This window comes from Macaca fascicularis, chromosome 8 (genome assembly GCF_037993035.2).
Source record: "Macaca fascicularis isolate 582-1 chromosome 8, T2T-MFA8v1.1".
Lineage (NCBI taxonomy): Eukaryota > Metazoa > Chordata > Mammalia > Primates > Cercopithecidae > Macaca > Macaca fascicularis.
In genome coordinates, this window is record NC_088382.1 from 18,238,422 (window position 1) to 18,259,273 (window position 20,852).

Sequence of the window (20,852 nt, forward strand, 5' to 3'; positions counted from 1 at the left end):
TTTGAACATGGCCACCTACCAATAGTACTGCTCACAGCCAGTTTATCAGCTTTTCTTCCTAGGGTGAACCCGCCACATTACCCACAGGAGTACACTCATTTTTTTTTTTACATCCCAATCATGTTTCACTCATTTCACCAGCCCTCATGAACATACTAACAATAATTGATGCATAGATAGATAGCTCTGTGCGAAACATTGATGAATGTACCCACATAACTATCCCATTACAGTCTCACAATCTATATGCAGTAGGTACAATTATTAATCTCATTTTGCCATTTGAAGGAATTGACATTTAGTAAAGTAAAATGACTTACCCAAGGTCACACAGCCCACAAGTGGTGCTGAAAATGAATCCGTGCCTATGTGGTACGAAAGCTGGACAAAGAGTGTGAGCGATAACTGGGTTCTCAAAGATCATTAGATTACATTAGTTTTCTCCTTCAATGAACAGGCTGCAACTCGTTTTACTCCGTGTTCTCCGTGATCAGGAAGGTAAAGATCTTTTCTATTCAAGTCAAATTCCAGTCAATAACTATATAGTGAGTACTTTTATGAAAGATACTTGGCGTATCATAATATGTTTATTTATTAATCATAATTTAAATTCATGTCTTTTCAGAGTTTAACATGCCATGAATTTAACTTTCTCAGGGATTACACATGGGGATTATTGTCATGATACTATTTTCCTTTTTCTTGTGTTCCTTCACATATATATATATATATATTTAAGTATGTGATTTGTATAAAATGCAAACACAATCTTGACTGTGCTCAGTTAAAATACATTGCTGAGTCAATATAATCCATAAAAGTTGATGCATCAGACATATCAACTGCAGCTTCTGCTTTCATAAACTATCAGTTATTTCCTATTATTCATTGATCAAAAATAAGAAAGCCAAACTCAATACAATGGTCATCTGAGAAAGATGTGTTTTTCCTTTTATGTCTATGATGGGAATTTTATCCCATGATGCAATATACTGGGAATTTTATCCCAGACTATGATGGGAACTTTATCCCAGGATGTAGTACACTGTTCATATTCCATTAATTTTATTATGCAATAGCAGAAGGGGTCTTTGGATCCTGAGTAGATGAGACATTTACCTGAATGCTACTATTCACCTCATCTAAGTGAATACAGAAGGAAACAGGAGGTGTCACTAAGGAGAGATGTGTACTAGGCATACAGATCATTCCCTATCACATACTCACTTATGTCTCATTATGAATTTGAAGGGGAAATAGCAGTGAGATCAGTTTTACAAAACAACTTTCATTCAAAGGTGAATTAGTTAAACAAATATTCCTGAAATGCCTATAGTATGTAATGCTCTGTTTTTAGGTGCTTGGGATCAGACAAACAAACAAACAAAAAGTGTAAAAATACTTTGATGGTAGTTGTAGAAAGAACAGAGAAAAGCAGATATTCATTTGTTAAACAAAATTTTTAAAAACGGTATACAAATTGTTCTAACAATGCCTTTTAAATGCTTGGATCTATAATATACATATAACTAACAGATATGGGTCTTAAAATAATTTCAAGGACAAACTAAAAATACCACTGCCTACAAGCATACTTAACAATTGAAATCATAGAAAAAAATCACTTTCCTCAACATAGTCTAAACAATATACTAAAACCACAAGTTTTTGAGGTCATTAATAGATGTGGAAGTAGTATTTCAAAAGCCAGTTTTATAGCTCTCTTTGGACAAACTGATGTTTATATACATCAATTCCTACTCCAAACTTCCTGCTCTCTAGTCTTATTACATTCAGTGTAAGAATCAGAGATATAATAGTAAGCATGTTTTCTTGATATTGGTTACCCACAACAATGGCTCACTGGAATGAAAGAGAATGTGGAGACATCAAAGCTCCAGGCCCTTGCAAATGACACCCTGCCTTGCCCCAGTTCTACCTGCTCGAGCAATTGTGATCTAAATTAGAGATAAGAGGAGCCTTAAGCATCGAGTTTCTGGACCAGTTAGACTCAACTAGAGTAGAAATTCTTATAAAATTACAAAAACTAGTTCAACCATTGTGAAAGAAAGTGTGGCAATTCCTCAAGGATCTAGAACTAGATGTACCATTTGACCCAGCGATCCCACTACTGGGTATATACTCAAAGGATTATAAATCATTCTACTATAAAGACACATGCACACGTATGTTTATTGTGGCACTATTTACAATAGCAAAGATCTGGAACCAACCCAAATGTCCATCAGTGATAGACTGGATTAAGAAAATGTGGCAGGCCAGGCGCAGTGGCTCAAGCCTGTAATCCCAGCACTTTGGGAGGCCGAGACGGGTGGATCACGAGGTCAGGAGATCGAGACCATCCTGGCTAACATGGTAAAACCCCATCTCTACTAAAAAAAAATACAAAAAAACTACCCAGGCGAGGTGGCAGGCGCCTGTAGTCCCAGCTACTTGGGAGGCTGAGGCAGGAGAATGGCGTGAACCCGGGAGGCGGAGCTTGCAGTGAGCTGAGAACTGGCCACTGTACTCCAGCCTGGGCAACAGAGCGAGACTCCGTCTCAAAAAAAAAAAAGAAAAGAAAAGAAAAAGAAAATATGGCACATACACACCATGGAATACTATGCAGCCATAAAAAAGGATGAGTTAATGTCCTCTGTAGGGACATGGATGAAGCTGGAAACCATCATTCTGAGCTAACTATCACAAGGACAGAAAACCGAACACCACATGTTCTCACTCATAGGTGGGAATTGAACATTGAGAACACTTGGACACAGGGTGGGGAACATCATATACAGGGGCCTGTCATGGGGTAGGGCATGGGGGGAGCGATAGCATTAGGAGAAATACCTAATGTAAATGATGAGTTAATGGGTGCAGCAAACCAACATGGCACATGTATTGCTATGTAACAAACCTGCACGTTGTTCACATGTACCCTAGAAGTTAAATCTAAAATTAAAAAAAAAAAAAAGAAGAAAACTACATAAGCAAATAATTACACTTACTCTAAGAAGTTAAAGTCAACATGAAAAGCCCAAAGTTCCCCTGGATTTGGGAAGAAGGGTGCATTAAAATACACTTAACTGCAAATGAAAGAAATCAAACTAAGCTAAAATGGAAGCGGGGGAGTGGGAGGTTGAAGAGAGCTAGAGAGTAAGAGAATAGCACAGGACCCTAGAAAGAGCAGAACTCTTTCTCTTATCTCTAATCTGCCTCGTTCTTCTTCAGCAGCAGGTGGCCACAGCTGTGTACTGCACTTGGTGAACTGAATGATTAGTTTCCAAATTTTCACTGAAAATTCTAGCAACACTAAAAACCAGGTCTATCCTATCATCGGCTAATTCAAAAATTCCAGCAGGGGTGACGCTGCCTCCCTAGGATGAATATTTGAAATCTGTGAAGACATTTTTGGTGTCACAGTGACTGGAAGGATTCCTACTGTCATACGGTAGGAAGAATCCTGAGATGCTGAAAGCCCATCAAGGCGTGTAACAGTTGTCGACGATTCTACCTGAACCCTAAGTCCATTTTATATTTTTTTAAAAACAAAATTTAACTCATCTTTGCACAAGTAACTGATTGTCCAGGAATACAACCTTTGTGTAAATGGAGAGAAATGCTGTATTTCATTTTGTTCAGAAGTTACCAGGAGTACTTCAAAAAATATCGTGTCACCATCTGCAACAATCTTCATGGAATCTGAGTGGCCCACACAACGCATCTCTGTGAGTCTTCCATTGTAGCTTTTGCATGTTCTGTGTCCTAGCACTTATATTGCAAAATGCATAGAAAGCATAGAATTACATCATAAAATTATTTCCTCTTACTCACTTTTACTCCTGCTTCGTAATTAGATCATAATATTGGTTAGACCATGAAAGCATTTAAAAGAGAATCCAGAAGATGGTTTTGTAAAAATTACATGCAAGTTATATTGCCAAAGCAATTTATATTCTAAAGGGGGCTAAATAAAACATATTTGCTTTAACATGTAGGATATTGGATGCAATAAGGTTAAAATTAGGTTATGTCATCCATATTCCAGGGAGAGAGAATCTCACTGGTCCAACTTGGGTCAGGTATTTCACCATCCCCCAAGCAGTTCTGGCTAAGTAGCCAGACTCAAGAAGTTAAAACATAGTTTTCAGGAGTCCATCATTAATGACAAGGCTTAACTGGGAGGCACCTCTGCTTTTTCTGTCATGGAAAATATTCCTACCTATGAAAAAAACACCGCTTGAAGGACCTGCCTGGCTAACAAACCTGAAAAATCAATTAGTGCTTACATATTAATGCTTACAAATGATTTAATGTATTAGCTTTTACCAGTAGTTGTCTATCAGAGAATTAGAAGGAATTGTTCACAATCATGTATTTTAGCACCTTCATTTTGCACTTGTGGTAAATAATTATCTTTACAAGGGTTTGTGTGTGTGTGTGTGTTTTTAATACATCCCACATTGCTTGGCTGATCAAGGTCTTAGAAGTCATGAGGCTCTTTATGGCTTCCAAAACTTTCATTTATCAAGTTTAAATACAGAGTGTGTGTGTATATGCGTGCGTGTGTGACTAAATGAGAGAAACCTTATTTTGCACAGAGAAGCAGTAGTACCCATTAACAATTAAAAACAACAAATGGAAAGTAAATGTAAAACTGATAATTGCCAACATTCAATTTTAGTTACAAATTGCATGAGTTTCATGAAAGCATAGTTTGATAGCCACTCTTTTAATTCAAAAACTGATTGAAATCATGGAAGTTTCAGACAATTTGGGAAATATTTTTCCAGATGGTAAGGAGATTAGAGAATCTTAAATCATATTACATGGGTTGCTTTCTATTTTACCAACACTTAAAGCATACCTTATGATGCCTAAGAACCAAATAGTTTCTGGATAATCTGAAATTGAAATAAATTTGGTTTACTGTCATTCGTTTCTGGAACCCAACACCAAAGCTATGGAAATTAAATAGAAATTTCTCCCTAAGCTAAGCACTATAATGGAAAATTCAAAATCAACTACATGATAGAAAGTTTACAGTAAGAACTCAGCTACAAAAACATAGCTTCCACAATATTTTGGTATATATCACTTCAAAGGTTGGCCTCAGAAATCCAAAAGGAACATTCTTCCACCTCAAAGATGACTTCTTGTGTGATTACCACATGGTAATAATCTTATTTAAAAAACCTAGAAATATGTAGTAAATCACTAGTCCCAGTAACTTTTTACCATTTACTTTGTTATTTAACATGTGTTTTAGTTTTGTACTTGATCAAGTAACCAAAACAGAAGACTAAAAGAGATGGTGCTATTTCCACCAATTTAAATTTCTGGTCAGACACCAAATATTGCCAAATATATATCAACAAGGATGTAATAAATATCTAACATATATCCATGATTTGGTAGAGAACATGAGATATATAAAACACAGACAATCCAGAATCCTCAGTGTTTTTACTAATTACATTTTGCACATTTCAGACAGTATGCAGTCATTATAGAATATGTATTTTAAAAATGAGAACTAGAAAAGGTGTGGTAAAATCATTATGGGTTGCAGTTGCCAGTGAAATGCTCCTTTTTTTAGTTTTGTTTATTTATTTATTTATTTTATTTTATTTTTTGAGAAAGAGTCTCTCTCTGCCACCCAGGCTAGAGTGCAGGGGTACAATCTCGGCTCACTGTAGCCTCCACCTACCAAGTGATTCTCCACCAGGTCCAAGTGATTCTCCTGCCTCAGTCTCCCCAGTAGCTGGGATTACAAGCACGGGCAATCACACCTAGCTAATTTTTTGTATTTTTATTAGAAATGGGGCTTCATCATGTTGGCCAGGCTGGTCTCAAATTCCTGACCTCAAGTGATCCACCCGCCTCCATCTCCCAAAGTGCTGGGATAACAGGCACAAGCCACCACGCCCAGCCAAAGGCTTCTTTAAAAAGATAATATAGTAGTTCTTACATAAACCCTATTTATAACAGACTATATTTTGCTTCTTTCACAAAGATTCAGGAAAGTCATAAAATACCAATGTGGATAATTTTTTTAAAGACACATTATAATAAAATTGAAGAACATTAAAAACTAAAAGAAGGGATTAACATCTGATTTCTCATTAGCAATATGAGAATCAAGAAGACTGTGTAATACTTTTAATATCCTAAGAGAAAATACCTGTTCATCTAAAATTGTATATCCAGAAAAAAAATTATCAAAAGCTAGAGAAAGAAAAGGGCTTTATCAGACTATCAAGAAAAGTGAGTTTGCTACTATCATATGAACTTCAAATAAGAGAGAAGTGATTTCTGGGATAAACGGAACTGATGAACTAAAATGGCAGAAATAAACCCAAATATATCAGATACTACAATAAATGTAAATAAGCTAAATGCAGTAAATAGGCAAAGCATTATCCAAATGGATTTCTAAAATCTAGCTATATGCTGCTTTCCAGATATATCTAAAATGTGAATACACAAAAAGCTTCAAAATAAAAGAATGAAAATAATACTTACCAGAAAAACTAGCCAAAATAAAGCTGGATAATGGTATAGTGATATTCATAAAAGCTGATATAGCTATATTAAAATCAGACAAAATGAACTTTATGGCAGATTTCATTAGCAGAGATGAAGAAAATCATCACATAAAAGTTTAAATTCACCAGGAAAATATAATTTTAAACTTATACGTATCTTGTAGTCTCAAAAATTTAAAGCAAACTTTGAGAAAGCTACAAGAAGAAATAAATGCATTATCTAAACAGTAAATTTTAACATATGTCTAATTTGTAGTTTAAACAAAATAGAAAGATTATGAAAAATTAAAACAGCACAAATAATAAGCTTAATCTAATGGACATATATAGGAATTAATCCCCAACAAGTGAAATCATGCACGCTCTTTTTAAGGAAACTCAGAATATGTACAAATATTTACTTTATACTGGCCCCTTAGAATTTTCAACAAACTTCAAATGACTGGTATTACGCAGGACCTTTTTTTTTTCTACCACAGTACAATTGAGTTAAAAGTGTATAATGCAGCTAAATGTCCCAAGTGTATAGGAACACAAAAAAAGATATATCCATCTCTTCCTAGGACTAGTTACTGGTCAATAAGTAGGAAATATCTAAGAAAAGAAGATGTATTTCAGACAAGTACATATGCAATATTACAACAGAAGGAGAGGAACTGGCATGATCAAAGAGAACTTAGTCATTCAGTAGAATGTGTGTGAGTGTGTGTCTGTGCACGCACATGCACATGTTCACATAATGGAAAGTACAAAAGAGAGTACTCATAGCCTGGAAATTAGCAAGCTCTGTATCATGTTATATCGTATTGAGGAGTGTGGATTATAACATAAGTAATGGGAAATGACAATGAATTTCAAACATGTGAAGGACACATTATTTTATTCATAAAGGAAAATCTGAAAGTATGGGATATGACTTGCTTAGAGACTGGCTGGACAGAGGGAAAGTAGTTGAAAAGTGTCAGGAAACCAGATGGTTCCTTAATAAAGAAGAATGTCCCTCTGGAGAATCATGGACAGGTCTTGCCTCCTAAAATCCACCCACTTTGCAAATTACATTTTCTTATAAAATACCTCACTATCCATTGCTATCAACAGGCATCTTTAGTTAGATTTTGCAATTCCATGCCTACTTTGATCTATGCATATCTATGTTACCTCAATCTTACTAGTCCACATTGTAACCCCCATAGAACAGCTAAACACAGCTATGATGATTAAGTAACTTCTACTGAAAGACTAAGATAACAAGAGTAAAATAATTACAAAGTCCTCTAAGCAACATATTTACAGGTAACTAACAAACCAATACATTGAGTGTAATACACATCTCAGAATTAAAATATTGTGGTCTTCCTTGAAAAATCCTTCAGACCTATCTCCCTACTTACTTAGCTGCCTCACTGTGTTAGCATACTGTCTTTGGCCCACCTCACAGGGACAGAGCTGTCAAATTCCCAAAGGCAGATAATATTTTTGAATATAAGAAATCTGATCAAACTGTCAAAAATAGAGAAAATCAGCTAAGGAAATTGCCAAGCATAACTCATGGTTCTGGGAGAGCGTAACTCAAAGATTTCATCAAGACAGAAAATCAAAATTGATCATTATTATCTCCAAATAATCTGTGGTTTTTTCCCCCAACCTGAACATTTTAGTCTTCATCAGTAGCTACTATGAAGTTTAACTTCCAGGGGCCATCTTTTTCTCATTTTTGAGGGTACCCTTTAGCATTTTTACAGACTTCTAAATCCCACTGCATCAAGCATCAGGCCCACCCTTGGTGTCCCAGTTTCCACTCTTACCCAACTTATTCTAAAATGACTTGTGAAAATTTAAGAGAGAATACATAAATCCCTTCATGGCAATTCCAAACCCACCCTGAACCTTGAGCTATATCACAGTAGAATTCACTGTAATATGGCCAGCCTCACTGCAAGAAATACATATGTATGTCTTAGGATAAAACAGATTAGAAAAGGTGAGGACTTGGTCTAGGGTTCTAACAAGATGTGTAGAAGGAAGAAAGCACACTATACAGTGTGATGGTCTTAATGACCAGTTGGATGTATGGAATGATGACAAAGGATAAGTAGAGCAGGATCTTCTGAGCTCCAGCTTAGATGCCAAAGTGAATGGTGAAACACTACCCAAGACAGAGAATACACTACAGGAGGGGCAGACTTTACAGAGAATGAAAGGTGTCCTCCATTTTGTTAGATCAGGGTGACTGCAAAGCATCCAGGTAAAGATTTCCAGTAGATTGCTGGATATTGGAGAGGTGTGCTTGTAACCCAAGAGAAAGGTGGGAGGTGCCCAAGCAAAACCAGGCATCATCACCTTGTAAGTAAAAGTACAAACTACATGAGTAGATGAGAATGTCTATGGAGCATATGTAAAGAAGGAATAGAAAAATACTACAGACGAAATCCCATATAAATTTTATGTATAAACAGAATTTGTGTATATCTCATGGCATACACAAAGGAACTATTAAATGATTTTGAGAGTGAAAGATCAAATACATAAATAGTCATATAATGCATATACATAAAGTATTTTAAAAGTTAAATTCTTGCTAAGAATTCAATCACGTACATACGAAAGAATTCTAAGCATTACACCAACTAATACCACAACGAATCACACATCTTGTAATGTAAACTTTTGACATTACTTAAAGAGGAAATGATATCTGTTAAGTCAAATGTTCTTTTGGGGTAGAAACATAACGTTTTTTCTGTTTATTTTTTATTTATTTGGAGTCATTCTTTCTCTCTCAAGCTATAAACTGCTGTTAACATTCCCAAATTGTAGTTGATGTTTTTTTCTTATTATTTTTATTCATTTCTACTGTGACACTGTTCGTCAATAAGACAACAGGTGAAAAACTGAGATTTCAATTGTCTGGATTTTGATTGCATTGCACGTGTTGGAAAACACTGAAGTACAACTCCACAACTCTGAATGGGCACAGAGTTTACAAATAAGATGGACAGAGCATCTCACTAAATGTCAGAAAGCTGAGACTGAGAAGACAAAAAGTTACACTCTGAGCATGTTCACAGATAATTTTCACAATTACAGAAGTCTATGAATGTCAAGCCAATGTACAGCACTATTTAATTGTTTAAGGCAGCATGTCATCATAAAATGCTGAAACTTTACCATGGCTTAAATCATATCTTTCCAAAAGTTTCTGAAATTCACTTTGAGTAGAAAGATGGAACAGATGTTGGGGAAAAAAAGTTGATACTTGCAAATCTTAAACATGTTAAAGTCAGTTGTGTTTTTATTTGTTATACCTTAAGAGCTATTAATGTTTTAGGAAATAAATGAAACAAATACATATGTAACAGTATGTTCATATTTATAAAATGAAAGCAGGTTTGTATTGTAAGTGTACTCAGTAGCTCTTAAAAGATCTTCAGTTGTCCTTGCCGCACGCCATAAATATGTTTAACTTAATCCACCTGTGTATTTCACATACTGTAATTACTAAATGCTCATAATTTCTCCCAGGGATGATTTAATAATGAGGAGCTTTATCATTAAGACACAACACTGTGCACAGAGCTGATTATTCACGGAACCATGACTGAGGCATCAACTTTAAGAAACTTGATGAGATGAAATACAATATATAAAAGTAACTGTCGCCGGGCGCGGTGGCTCACGCCTGTAATCCCAGCTCTCAGGGAGGCAGAGGCGGGAGGACAGCTTGAGCCCAGGAGTTCGAGACCTGCCTGGGTAATATAGCAAGACCCCGTTCTCCACAAAAAGGAAAAAAAAAAAAAAAAAAGTAACTGTCTCTGCTGCCTGGAACAAGCAGCTGATCAAAACACTGATTTGTATAAAGTAGATGTGAAAACATTAAACACGATGTTGATTAAAATGAGCTCACTTATTTTTAACTTTTTCTAAAATAATGTCTCTGCCCTAGACAAAAGTAACAGACAATAGAAACACAGAGATTTAGAAATACAGGTGATCATTCACTACAAAGGCCAAATTTGAGAGCAATAAAAAAGTAATGATTTAAGACAGAATGCCTTAGAACAGGTAGAGGTGTTAACCTACGTGTTAAATATCAGTCTTGTACTTTAGATATATAGTGGCTTTCATTTTGTGGCACAAAAGTTCACCAATTACACAACTAACATAGACAACTGAAGTCATGCAAACAAAAACTGGATACACACAGCACAGTTAAGCTTTATAACCTTCACAGCTCTTGACAAATTTTTTAAAAATGCAGGCTGGGCATGGTGGCACACACCTGTAATCCCAGCACTTTGGGAAGCCAAGGCGGGTAGATCACCTGAGGTCGGAAGTTCAAGACCAGCCTGGCCAACATGGTGAAACCCTGTATCAATAAAAATACAAAAATTAGCCAGGCATGATGGCGGGTGCCTGTAATCCCAGCTATTCAAGAGGCTGAGGTGGGAGAATCACTTGAATCCAGGAGGCAGAGGTTGTAGTGAACAGAGATCGTGCCACCGCACTCCAGCCTGGACCACAGAGCAAGACTCCATCTCAAAAAAAAACACATAGTTATAAGTTGTGCAGAAGAGATGTGAAATACTGAAGCACATCTACTGAAACATGAAGAGTATCTAAAAAACGTTTTAATAATTTTAAGTGTATAAATATTTATTTATTACTACTAATTCTTTATGAAAGCATAATAATAATTTCAGAAGTCAAAAATATTATGAGATCAGGAATTTAAGATACAAGTATTTTGTTGAAGATGGACCACAAATCTGCTCCTAAGGTAAAGGGGAACTAATTTAAAGTGGAAAAACACTATCAATTTTAAGGTGAAAAAGATTTAAAAATTAAATGTCAATCAGTTGCTCAGGAGTACAACTAATTCTGGTAGTAAGACTAGATAGAACTTTTATCTCATGCATCTCATGTTGAGGGAGAGTTTGAAGGCTAGAACATGATTCAAGAAATCTTGAGGTAAGCAATTATTTCCTTGAATTAGTTTCTCCTTCTGTTTTGGATTTTAAAAGCCCTCAAATACTCTGAGTAGACACAGACTTGTGGAATCACAATGATAACAGCATTTTCCCATTCGTGACATTGATTTATTATATCATGTTTCACAAAAATGTTCTCACTCATGGCAGCTGAATTGGTTGCTTCTACTCAAGAATGGAAAGAATCAAAGGCTCTTTTATCTTAGGTAGATAACATGTATTTTTCTAGCCATTCTAAAGAAAGATGTGAGTTTAAAAACAAGTGTGGAAATAAGTTAGATAATAATGTGTGAGTTAGTAATTGAAGCATTGCATGCCTCCAGCAAAGACAAATATAGTAGGCTCTTAGTTCTTATAGATTTAAGGTTTGCATTTTTAACTATTTTGAAGTAACCCGGAGGGTGCGTGAAGAGACGTGAAGTGTTGAGGCAAGTTCACTGAAACATTATGCAAATAATTAACAAATATCAACCAATGGCGATTTGACCAACAACTAAAATAAGTCACTATGAATGAGGATACTAGTAAAAAAAAAAAAGCAAAAAAAAACTGTAGCGTGAACCACTACTCTGCAACAAGAGTAAATACTATGATGGTAGCTCAAATACTGTCACTCTTCTTTGAAATTAGAGTATTAGAGAAATTCAGTGAAACACCTCTACCATCAGAAGTTCTTTAAGAATTCCATGGAATTTGGGCCTGTATATAATAGCACAGGATTTGGAAAGCGAGGACATGAATTTAACTTCTTATTCTATTATCTATTAACCTTGTGATCCTAGGCATTTCACTTGATTTTTCTGAGTCTCCATTTTGGTATCCATAAAGTGAGAAGATAATATTCAGCAGAAAATCTTCTTCTGATGTTCAAATGAAGAATTATTTGCAGAATGAAAGAAACTACATAAACTATATCAATGTGAAAATAATTTCCTTTGAAGAAATACAAAAATGTCATTTTTGAGCCATAGACTCTGAGCCCTGGAAGATAATTCGAGATTAACTGGTTCTGAGACTTTTACCTTCCATTCTTCAGGCTACAGCTCTTGCCAGGGTCCCAGAGTCAACTGCACATGCCAAAGGCAAGTATGGAGAGAGTCCCCAGACTGTCTTGAACCAAACTTCCCTTTCACTGGAGTTAAATGTCAGGTTGTTTAAAAGACGTTGAACACATTCTTCAACTGTGGCTAAAAATGATTATGACAAAACCCTTTCATCAAATCTAATCCCCACCTTGCAATGACTGAGAAACCCTTGGTCAAGAAAGCTTGAGGACATACCCAAGGTGCCACTACTGGTGGATGGCAGAGCCAGGGTTTGAACAATGTCTTCCAAGTACTACTCTAACCAGATCACCACCCTTTCCACTGCACAAATGAATTTCCTCAAAGGCTACAATCTGTTAAGAGTGTGAGCTTTTGTACTTTGCATGCTTCTAAATTCTAACTGCTTCGGAGCTCCATTTTAGTGTGGGGTGACAGTTGGAATTAACTTCTAAGGCTGAAGCTTTAGCCCCTGTTTCCCTGATGTACATTGCCATGGTAATTAAAGATTTTCTGGCTAGATACTAAAATCCTTTATTTTTAAAGGTTTTCTATGTCAACTTTGCATAGAACACTCTAGATAACCTATTTAATACCAACAAAGTGGTATAAAGTGTTCTAAAATCTAATTGTGGCTTATAGTATTTTTCAGTCAACGTACAAACATGTTGTTTAGGAGCCTCAAGAAAACTCTCAAGGCAATTTGGAACAATTTTTAATTTTTAGAATGTGAGGCTGTATAATTCTCTTGGAGGGGTGGTAACCTTACATTTGCTCATTCTGTGGTTGGCATAGAAGTCTCTCATCAGTTTCACTGAGAATATAGATAAACCCATGTTTCCAGACATTTGCCAAGAAAAAGAAGAGACTTTGAGTAAAATAAAAACTTTAGATATTAATATATTCTCTTCTTTTTTTTTTTTTTTTTTTTTTTGAGACAGGGTCTTACTCTGTCACCCAGGCAAGATCTCCACTGGCAAGATCTCAGCTCATTGCAACCTCTGCCTCCCATCTTCAAGAAATTCTCTCGCCTCAACCTCCCGAGGAGCTGGGAGTACAGGCGCACACCACCATATTCTGCTAATTTTTGTATTTTTAGTAGAAATAGGGTTTCACCGTGTTGGCCAGGATGGTCTTGAACTCCTGGCTTCAAGTGATCCACCTGCCTCGGCCTTCCCAAGGATTGGGATTACAGGCGTGAGCCACCATGCCGTGCCTAAAGTGACGTTTATAGAAAATGTGGTAGCTTAATTCTAGTCACAGATGGTTTTAGAAGCTAAGAATTTTATCATAAACCAAGCACAATTCTCAACAAATAAATGTACAAATCTTTACCCTGACATATAAGCATTTACTCATTTAAACAGTTACCAATTTAAATGCATATTCTCAAAAATTCATAGAGATTTTGAACAAAAGTAAATGGTCATTTTCCTTAGTAACTTCAAGTTGTAAGCTCTGCCAAATTGTATTTTAGCTGAAATTCTGAAACAGCATAAGAAACAACTCACTAAATATTATATAAATGTCCCAAAGACAGATGTGGATTTATTATCTTACAGCAGTAAGCCATCTCGTGTAGCTATGATTTTGAGTACATAAATCTTGAAATATTCTTTTTTACTGGGCCTTCAAAATTTGATGTATTTTCAATTGGTAAACTCTAGAGATCAGCAAAATTGTAATAGCCAGGATATAGGTTGGAACATATGCTTAGTAATGACAGTAGACCATTGAAGAGTTCTAAAATACTCATTTGTCCAACTTCCCTCAAATGTATTTTTCTTAATTCTTTTTCTATTCATATCAAATATGTTCCCTCATCCCTCTTAATGGTATAAGCGATGTTTCACTACTGTAACATGACATTAATTTCAACTTCAATTAAACAACTCTATTTCCAAATATTAAAAATTCAAGATATATATATATTTCAAAATAGCTAATAGGGTAAATTTCAAATGTCTCACCACAAAAAATGAGTGATGTGATTAATATAGTAATTAGCTTCATTTAATTTTTTCCACATTGTAGATATATAGTAAAACATCACAGTGTAACCCATAAATGGATACAATTGTAGTTTATCAATTTCAAATGATATTAATTTTTCAAATTAAGGTTACCTGTTGCTAAGTCTTTGTGACTGCTTGCTATTTTGTAAAGAGAATTGGAACTAGACCTAGAGGGAAATAAGTTATGATTCCTTTAGATGTGAAACAAGTCAAATAATTCAGTATTCACAAATACATTTCATCTTTCTCAGCCAAGAAATGAATATATAAGGCAAGCTGCTAAAAATATGCCATTTGTTAGAGAGTACTATTTTTCACTATAGAATGACTAACATAACAAAATACCACCTACTTAGATTCATCAGAAAGCTTCCTACACTGCAGCAAGCTTGACTTCCCTGAGCTGAGTGTCCTATTGATGAAACAAACCAAAAAAAAAAAAAAAAAGAAAAAAAGAAAGAAAAAAATTAGAATTCTTCTCAGTGCCAACTCTCTTATTTGATTGAAATTGTAGATGAATGTACTATGACACTGCTTTAAGACCTCAGCATTTTTAAAATCAATCTTTTGTTTAAATACATATTTTTTTTTTTTTTTTTTTGCTGCATTATCATTTCTCACCCATCCAATACTTTCTTAATGACCTAATTATATTATTCAGGGAAGGTTTTTCCTCACCTATCTAGGGCAAGATTCAAGTTCTTGGTAGATGAAATGTTGGTTAAATTAAACAGAAAAATGAAGCAACAGTGACGGGACTACATTTAGTTAACTCAAATAAGTAATATTATCCCTATTGAAAAGTTGTTTGATGTGTCTCAAGATTAACTATATAGTTTGTAATTTTTGTAACCTGCAAAATAATTCAGAAAATATTCCAGAAGCACACTGTTCATGTTCTGCAAGTAGCAGAAAAAAAACTAATTTAACTTCCAGTCAGTCAGCCCACTAACAGAACAATTCTGACAGATAAATAAATAAAAGCTGGGATCTAACATGACTGCAAAAAATTATACTATACTCATGATGTATTTTATATTTTTGATCTCAAAGCAGGTAACAATTATCCACAAGTACATTCTTAGCATCTGAAAGCATAACCTAATTGCCAAATTAATACAGGTGAATTAGTACCCATATTTTAAAAGATGAGTAAAAGAATCAACAAAGTCATAGACTTTATCATAACCGTTTATTCAGCCTCAATGTCTCTTCTGAGTAAATCTTACATAAAGTAAATTTTAAAGTGTCCGCTCTAAAACTTAGTCGTCTCCTTTTCAGTACATAAGATCAGTAGTTTAAAACAGAGCTAAAATAAAGGCTAAAGCTAGTATTTAAATCTCACCTGCTAAAAGGCACCCAGTACTCTGTAACTCAGATACTCCAGGATGGACGGGGCTTTTTCTAACATCAATATTCATTAACACCCACATTTCCAAAGCAGTAACCCATATTTTGGATTGTTTGATGTTGTTTCTTCTTTAAAGTAAACACCAGGGCAAAATCCAGAGTAAAGTTTATACATTCATTGGACAGAGAAACAGAGATCAAAGGGAAAAGAACACACATTCTTTGGATGAGAACTCTCTCCCTTTTCTTGATCTGTTTCATCAGGAGTTTGTGGGCAGAATAGAAGATGAAACATACTTACCTTCATTAGCAAGTTTTACACACATAACTATATTTCAGTTTTCCATCAAATAAACACTTTAATATGCATATTGTTTAGTTGTAGTAATGGCAGCAATAGCTTAACAATTAGAGCTTATCTTTAGTTTAAAAGTTTGCAAAAGAAAACACTATTTACAATGTACAGTACATTTAAAAAAAATCAATGTTTGCACACCCAGCAAGGCAAAAAATAAAAAAATTGTTAAAATCTCAAAGAGAAAATAGTTTATCCCAAATAAAGATAAGTTATCAGAATCTTTCTTTCTTAAAACTTGAGGTAAGCAGCTTCACCTAACAATAACACTAATCATCTAAAACTAAGCTAAACTGTATTTTTATAGTATTACGCACATTTATTTATGTATCCAACCCCAGTAAACTTTTTTTGTGTATTTAAAGCATCATAAAAACCAAAGTTCTGTGTGGATGTGTCTTAATGTAAGCATTATTAGATCATAGGAAAAGTCAAAACATGCAAATAATGCCAAAAACAAGTATCCTAGCTTTTTTCTTCCCTCTTTCCACTGATCACCCTGGGAGGCTCTTCAGCAAGAAGCCACCAGACTTACTTGAACTGGAAAGTCTAGAAAACCAAGCCAAACAACTTCGCTGAAAAGAAGAAATCTAGACAAGTTATTCCACGTGCACTGCATTCATCTCTACAAAGTGTATGTATTTCAGAAGTATTCCACAGCCTTCGTATTCCACAAGTGTCGTCAAAACTGACAACACAAATTTATTCCCCAAACTGCAGGATCTGAAACATTTTCTAATAAGGCTTGACGACATCTCCTCACTTGCCAGTTTTGACTCTCAGAAGTAGCTTGTCCTTGACATAATTTCTCAACAACCTCAATACATCCTTGTATCTAACATGCCTTCATTTCTTCCCAGTCATTGCCAACACACCACCACATGCCCAAGCCTTGCCAGTTCCCTACCCTCTGCTGCCAGGGCACTGAGTTCAGTACACTCTGATTATGAGGATCTCTGGATTATCTGTGCGGGAAAGGTGACATTAAGCTGAGATCTTCTACTAATACTAGACAGAAGTTTCCCCAGTGGGTTTGCTCTTCTGCTGATTTTAACAACATTGCAGTGGCACTGGGGTTCAGACTGGGGTAAGTTAGGAAACTAAAGCGATTTCAGGGGAAAGAATCACCCCAAATCATTTTTCCCTTCAATTTTTCTTAAGAACAACGCTCTCTTCTGTGTCATACCCTAAAGTTAACCAAAAAATAATCTGGATACTCCACCTCTGCATAAAATACAGATCCACAGTCATTTTCATACATTCTTCTTTGCATCTCAAATAAAATCCACCCCTTCATCCCAAGAGACTGGGATGCTTGGGAAAAAGAAGTAGGGAATCTTTGCAAACATAAAGGCAATGTGTCCTATGGGAGTAGAGCAGAGAGATAAGAGGAAACTTCTAGTCCAGGCCAAGGTCTACTGACTACGACCTTGGCAAAAACACAGAAACTTGTTGGCCAACTTTAAATGAAGCATGAAATCTGCCTCCTCCCTACTTCCCTTTCCCCAAGGAACTCAGTCTTAGGAAGTGGTGTTCTAGGCCTTCTGACTGTCCTCCTTCCGCCCTGGACTGCATCTACAATCAGTGGCAGGGTGATTCTAGCAGGTTCCACTGTTCTCTGTCCCTCCTTCCTTCCGCGTCTATGCAATCTGGGGCGCCCGGAGAACTGGGCTCCGGCGTGCTCCCTGGCCAGGGCACAGGACAGGCTGCAGATAGAGGCTTTGGAGCTCCGCAGGGGATTTTGCAGCCTGCCTAGCTTGTCGGACAAACCCATTTCCTTGACATTGCAGGGCAAACCTCTACTCATTTCTCCAGCGGGTGGGGGCTGCCTAGACATTCTCACTGATCAAAGAAGCCAGAATCCCTCTGAACCTCTGAAATAGTAGAGCGTACCAAATGCCTAGGGGTAAAGAAGGGTGGAGGATTTCAATAAAAGAGGTGCTCCCAGTGTCGCCCCCTTTCCCGCTTTTTCGTTTACAATGAGCGGGACATTTAAAGTATTTTGTGGTTTGTTGGTTTTTTAAAGTTTTTATTTATTGTTTGTATATATATACATTTTTGTTTTCTTGAAGGGAAGCAGGCAGCGGTGCCCATAGGCAGAGGGGCGCGTTGTCAGCCCGGATGCTCCCGCCAGGAAGGCGTTCGCGGCCGAGGAGGGGACCCCAGAGGGAGAGGGCGCGGCGAGGGGACCCTGCGGAGCGGCGGGGGCGGGGGGCTCCAGGCGGGTCGGGGACCGAGAGCTGCCGGAGCCCCGCAGATGCCGCCCCTACCAGCCTGGCTCCCGCCTCCCCGCCCCAGTCACCCGACCTGCTCCCGCGCCTGGGGCTGGGGCAGGCTCGTCGTCCCCGGCAGCAGGGGACCCTCTCCAGCCCCAGCACTGCAACTGCGTGGAGGAAACCGTGCCCGCGGGCGGTGGGGTGGGGGGGGAAAGGGGGTCTCACGAAGTTCTGGGATAAAAACGGGCTGTCGCTGCAGATGCCTCTGTCACGCGAATCTCCGAGCGGAAATGCACTGTCCCCGTGCCGGGCGGGGGCACAGGCGGGATCGGAGCCGGGGACAGGAGGCTAAGTGGAGGCGCAGCTCGGACAACTTTGCTGGGAAAGCAGGTGACAGTCGGCAGAGCTGGTGCCGCTGCCTCCCCGGGGAGACGAGTCAGCACGAGGCGCAGGGTCTGCACCCCAAATGCTGCCGTCACGGACCAGGAGGAGGATGGGGTGGCCGCTGGCGGGACGAGCAGGCGGGGAGGGCGCCCAGCCCGGGAGTGCAGCCGGGGTCGGGAGAGCCGCCCTCCGTGTCCTCGGCCCCAGGAGGGGCGCCTGCGCCCGGGTGCGCGTCCCCCCAACGCCCCCTCGACGTCCCGCGGGATCACCAACTACTCCGCGCCGCTAGAGGAGCCGCGGGAAGGAGAGGGGAGAGCGGGGAGCGCCGAGAAGCGGCCGCGAAGCCCGCCCGGACCCGCACGTACCTTGAGCTCCTCAATGTCCAGGTTCGTTGATCTGTCCATGGAGTGCAACTAAACGAAGTGGAGAGGAACCGGGCGAGTGGCACCCAAAAACAATCTAGTCTTTTAGTTTCCAGCTTAAACTCAGCTTTATCCTCCTCCAAGCCCCGGCAGCTCCTCTCAGTCTCATTCTTCGTGGTCACGCCGCCTCCACCGGGTTAAAAATAAGGAAAATAAATAAATAATAATAATTCACTTTGTTTTACTTCCTCAAAGATTTAGTGACAGGTGATCTGTACCGCGGTGCAACACAGCTGAGTCGATTGAAACAGGGGCCAAAAGAAAAAAAGGAAAAAGATATCCACTCTATTTAAGATTATTTCTTCTTCTGCAATAAGCTTAGAAACCAGCGAATTGCTGCATCCCGAGAAAAAAAGCTGCTTCCCTGGTCAGCATCATGCGGCAAATTTCAAGCAAATGTGTTCAAACTGAAGAGAAGAGTGTATGATGAAAGCCTTCCTCCGTCAGGCTTACTCTGGTAGCTAATTTAGCTCCAGTCCCAGGCATTAGCAATGATCAATTTCCCTGGCAAGATAACAGAATCCCCGAAGTCCTGCATAGACTTAAAATATGTCTTGTAGCTGAGAGGTATTTTCTCAGTGGGGAAAAGAAGATAATCAAGTCAGAAGGGAACGTTCTCCTTTGAAGGTTATGCTAAAAGAGTTGAGAGAATAGGAGGTGGATCCTACGGAGAGAAAAGAGGGAGAGAAAGAGAGAGAGGGAGAGAAAAATTTTCCTCCTGCTTCGCTGTTTTACTGGCCTTCACCACCAGGTGACTGACTTCGCTTCTCTCTTTCCACAGCCGACACTGAGGGGATTTCTCTCATCTGTCAAAAAGCAACATTTCCTCTCCAGACAAATACTATCGCTGGGTCTTAAAGACTGCCCTCTGTCCGGAATCCACGAGGTGACAAGCATTTTAATTCGTTGCGTACGTTGCTTCATCTTCTTCCTGCAGAGCTGGGAGGAACATGCCTGTGTGTATCATCCACATGTATTTCAATATATTCACTTTAGATCTCTCCTGCTTTCACCATCAGATTTTTTAATTTAAAAAAGACTTTTAAAGACAGTGACAGATAAGAATATTCAAGGAAATTTCCTGGAGTGATGCTTTTTGTGATAAAGCAGTCTTTTATTAGAAAATTGTTCTTTACATAGATTCTTTTTTTTTTTTTTTTTTTTTTTTTTTTTTTTTTTTTTTGAGACGGAGTCTCGCTCTGTCGCCGGGGCTGGAGCGCAGTGGCCGGATCTCAGCTCACTGCAAGCTCCGCGTCCCGGGTTTGCGCCATTCTCCTGCCTCAGCCTCCTGTGTAGCTGGGACTACAGGCGCCCGCCACCTCGCCCGGCTAGTTTTTTGTATTTTTTTGGTAGAGACGGGGTTTCACCGTGTTCGCCAGGATGGTCTCGATCTCCTGACCTCGTGATCCGCCCGTCTCGGCCTCCCAAAGTGCTGGGATTACAGGCTTGAGCCACCGCGCCCGGCCCTCTTTACATAGATTCTGACAGGTCAGTGCATTTAACTGGTAGGTTGTAGATTTGGGGAAAG

At 38.1% G+C, this 20,852-nt stretch overlaps 1 protein-coding gene across 1 annotated transcript in view; it reads right to left on the bottom strand.

Moving 5' to 3' along the window:
- SGCZ (sarcoglycan zeta) overlaps positions 1 to 20,135 on the bottom strand; it is a 1,185,986-nt gene extending 1,165,851 nt beyond the window's left edge. The window contains exon 1 of the mRNA XM_005562643.5: positions 19,268 to 20,135. Within this exon, the coding sequence (XP_005562700.1) occupies positions 19,268 to 19,306 (39 nt within the window). The 5' untranslated portion in view covers positions 19,307 to 20,135. The remainder of the gene's footprint in view (positions 1 to 19,267) is intronic.
- Between the last annotated feature and the right edge of the window lie 717 nt (positions 20,136 to 20,852).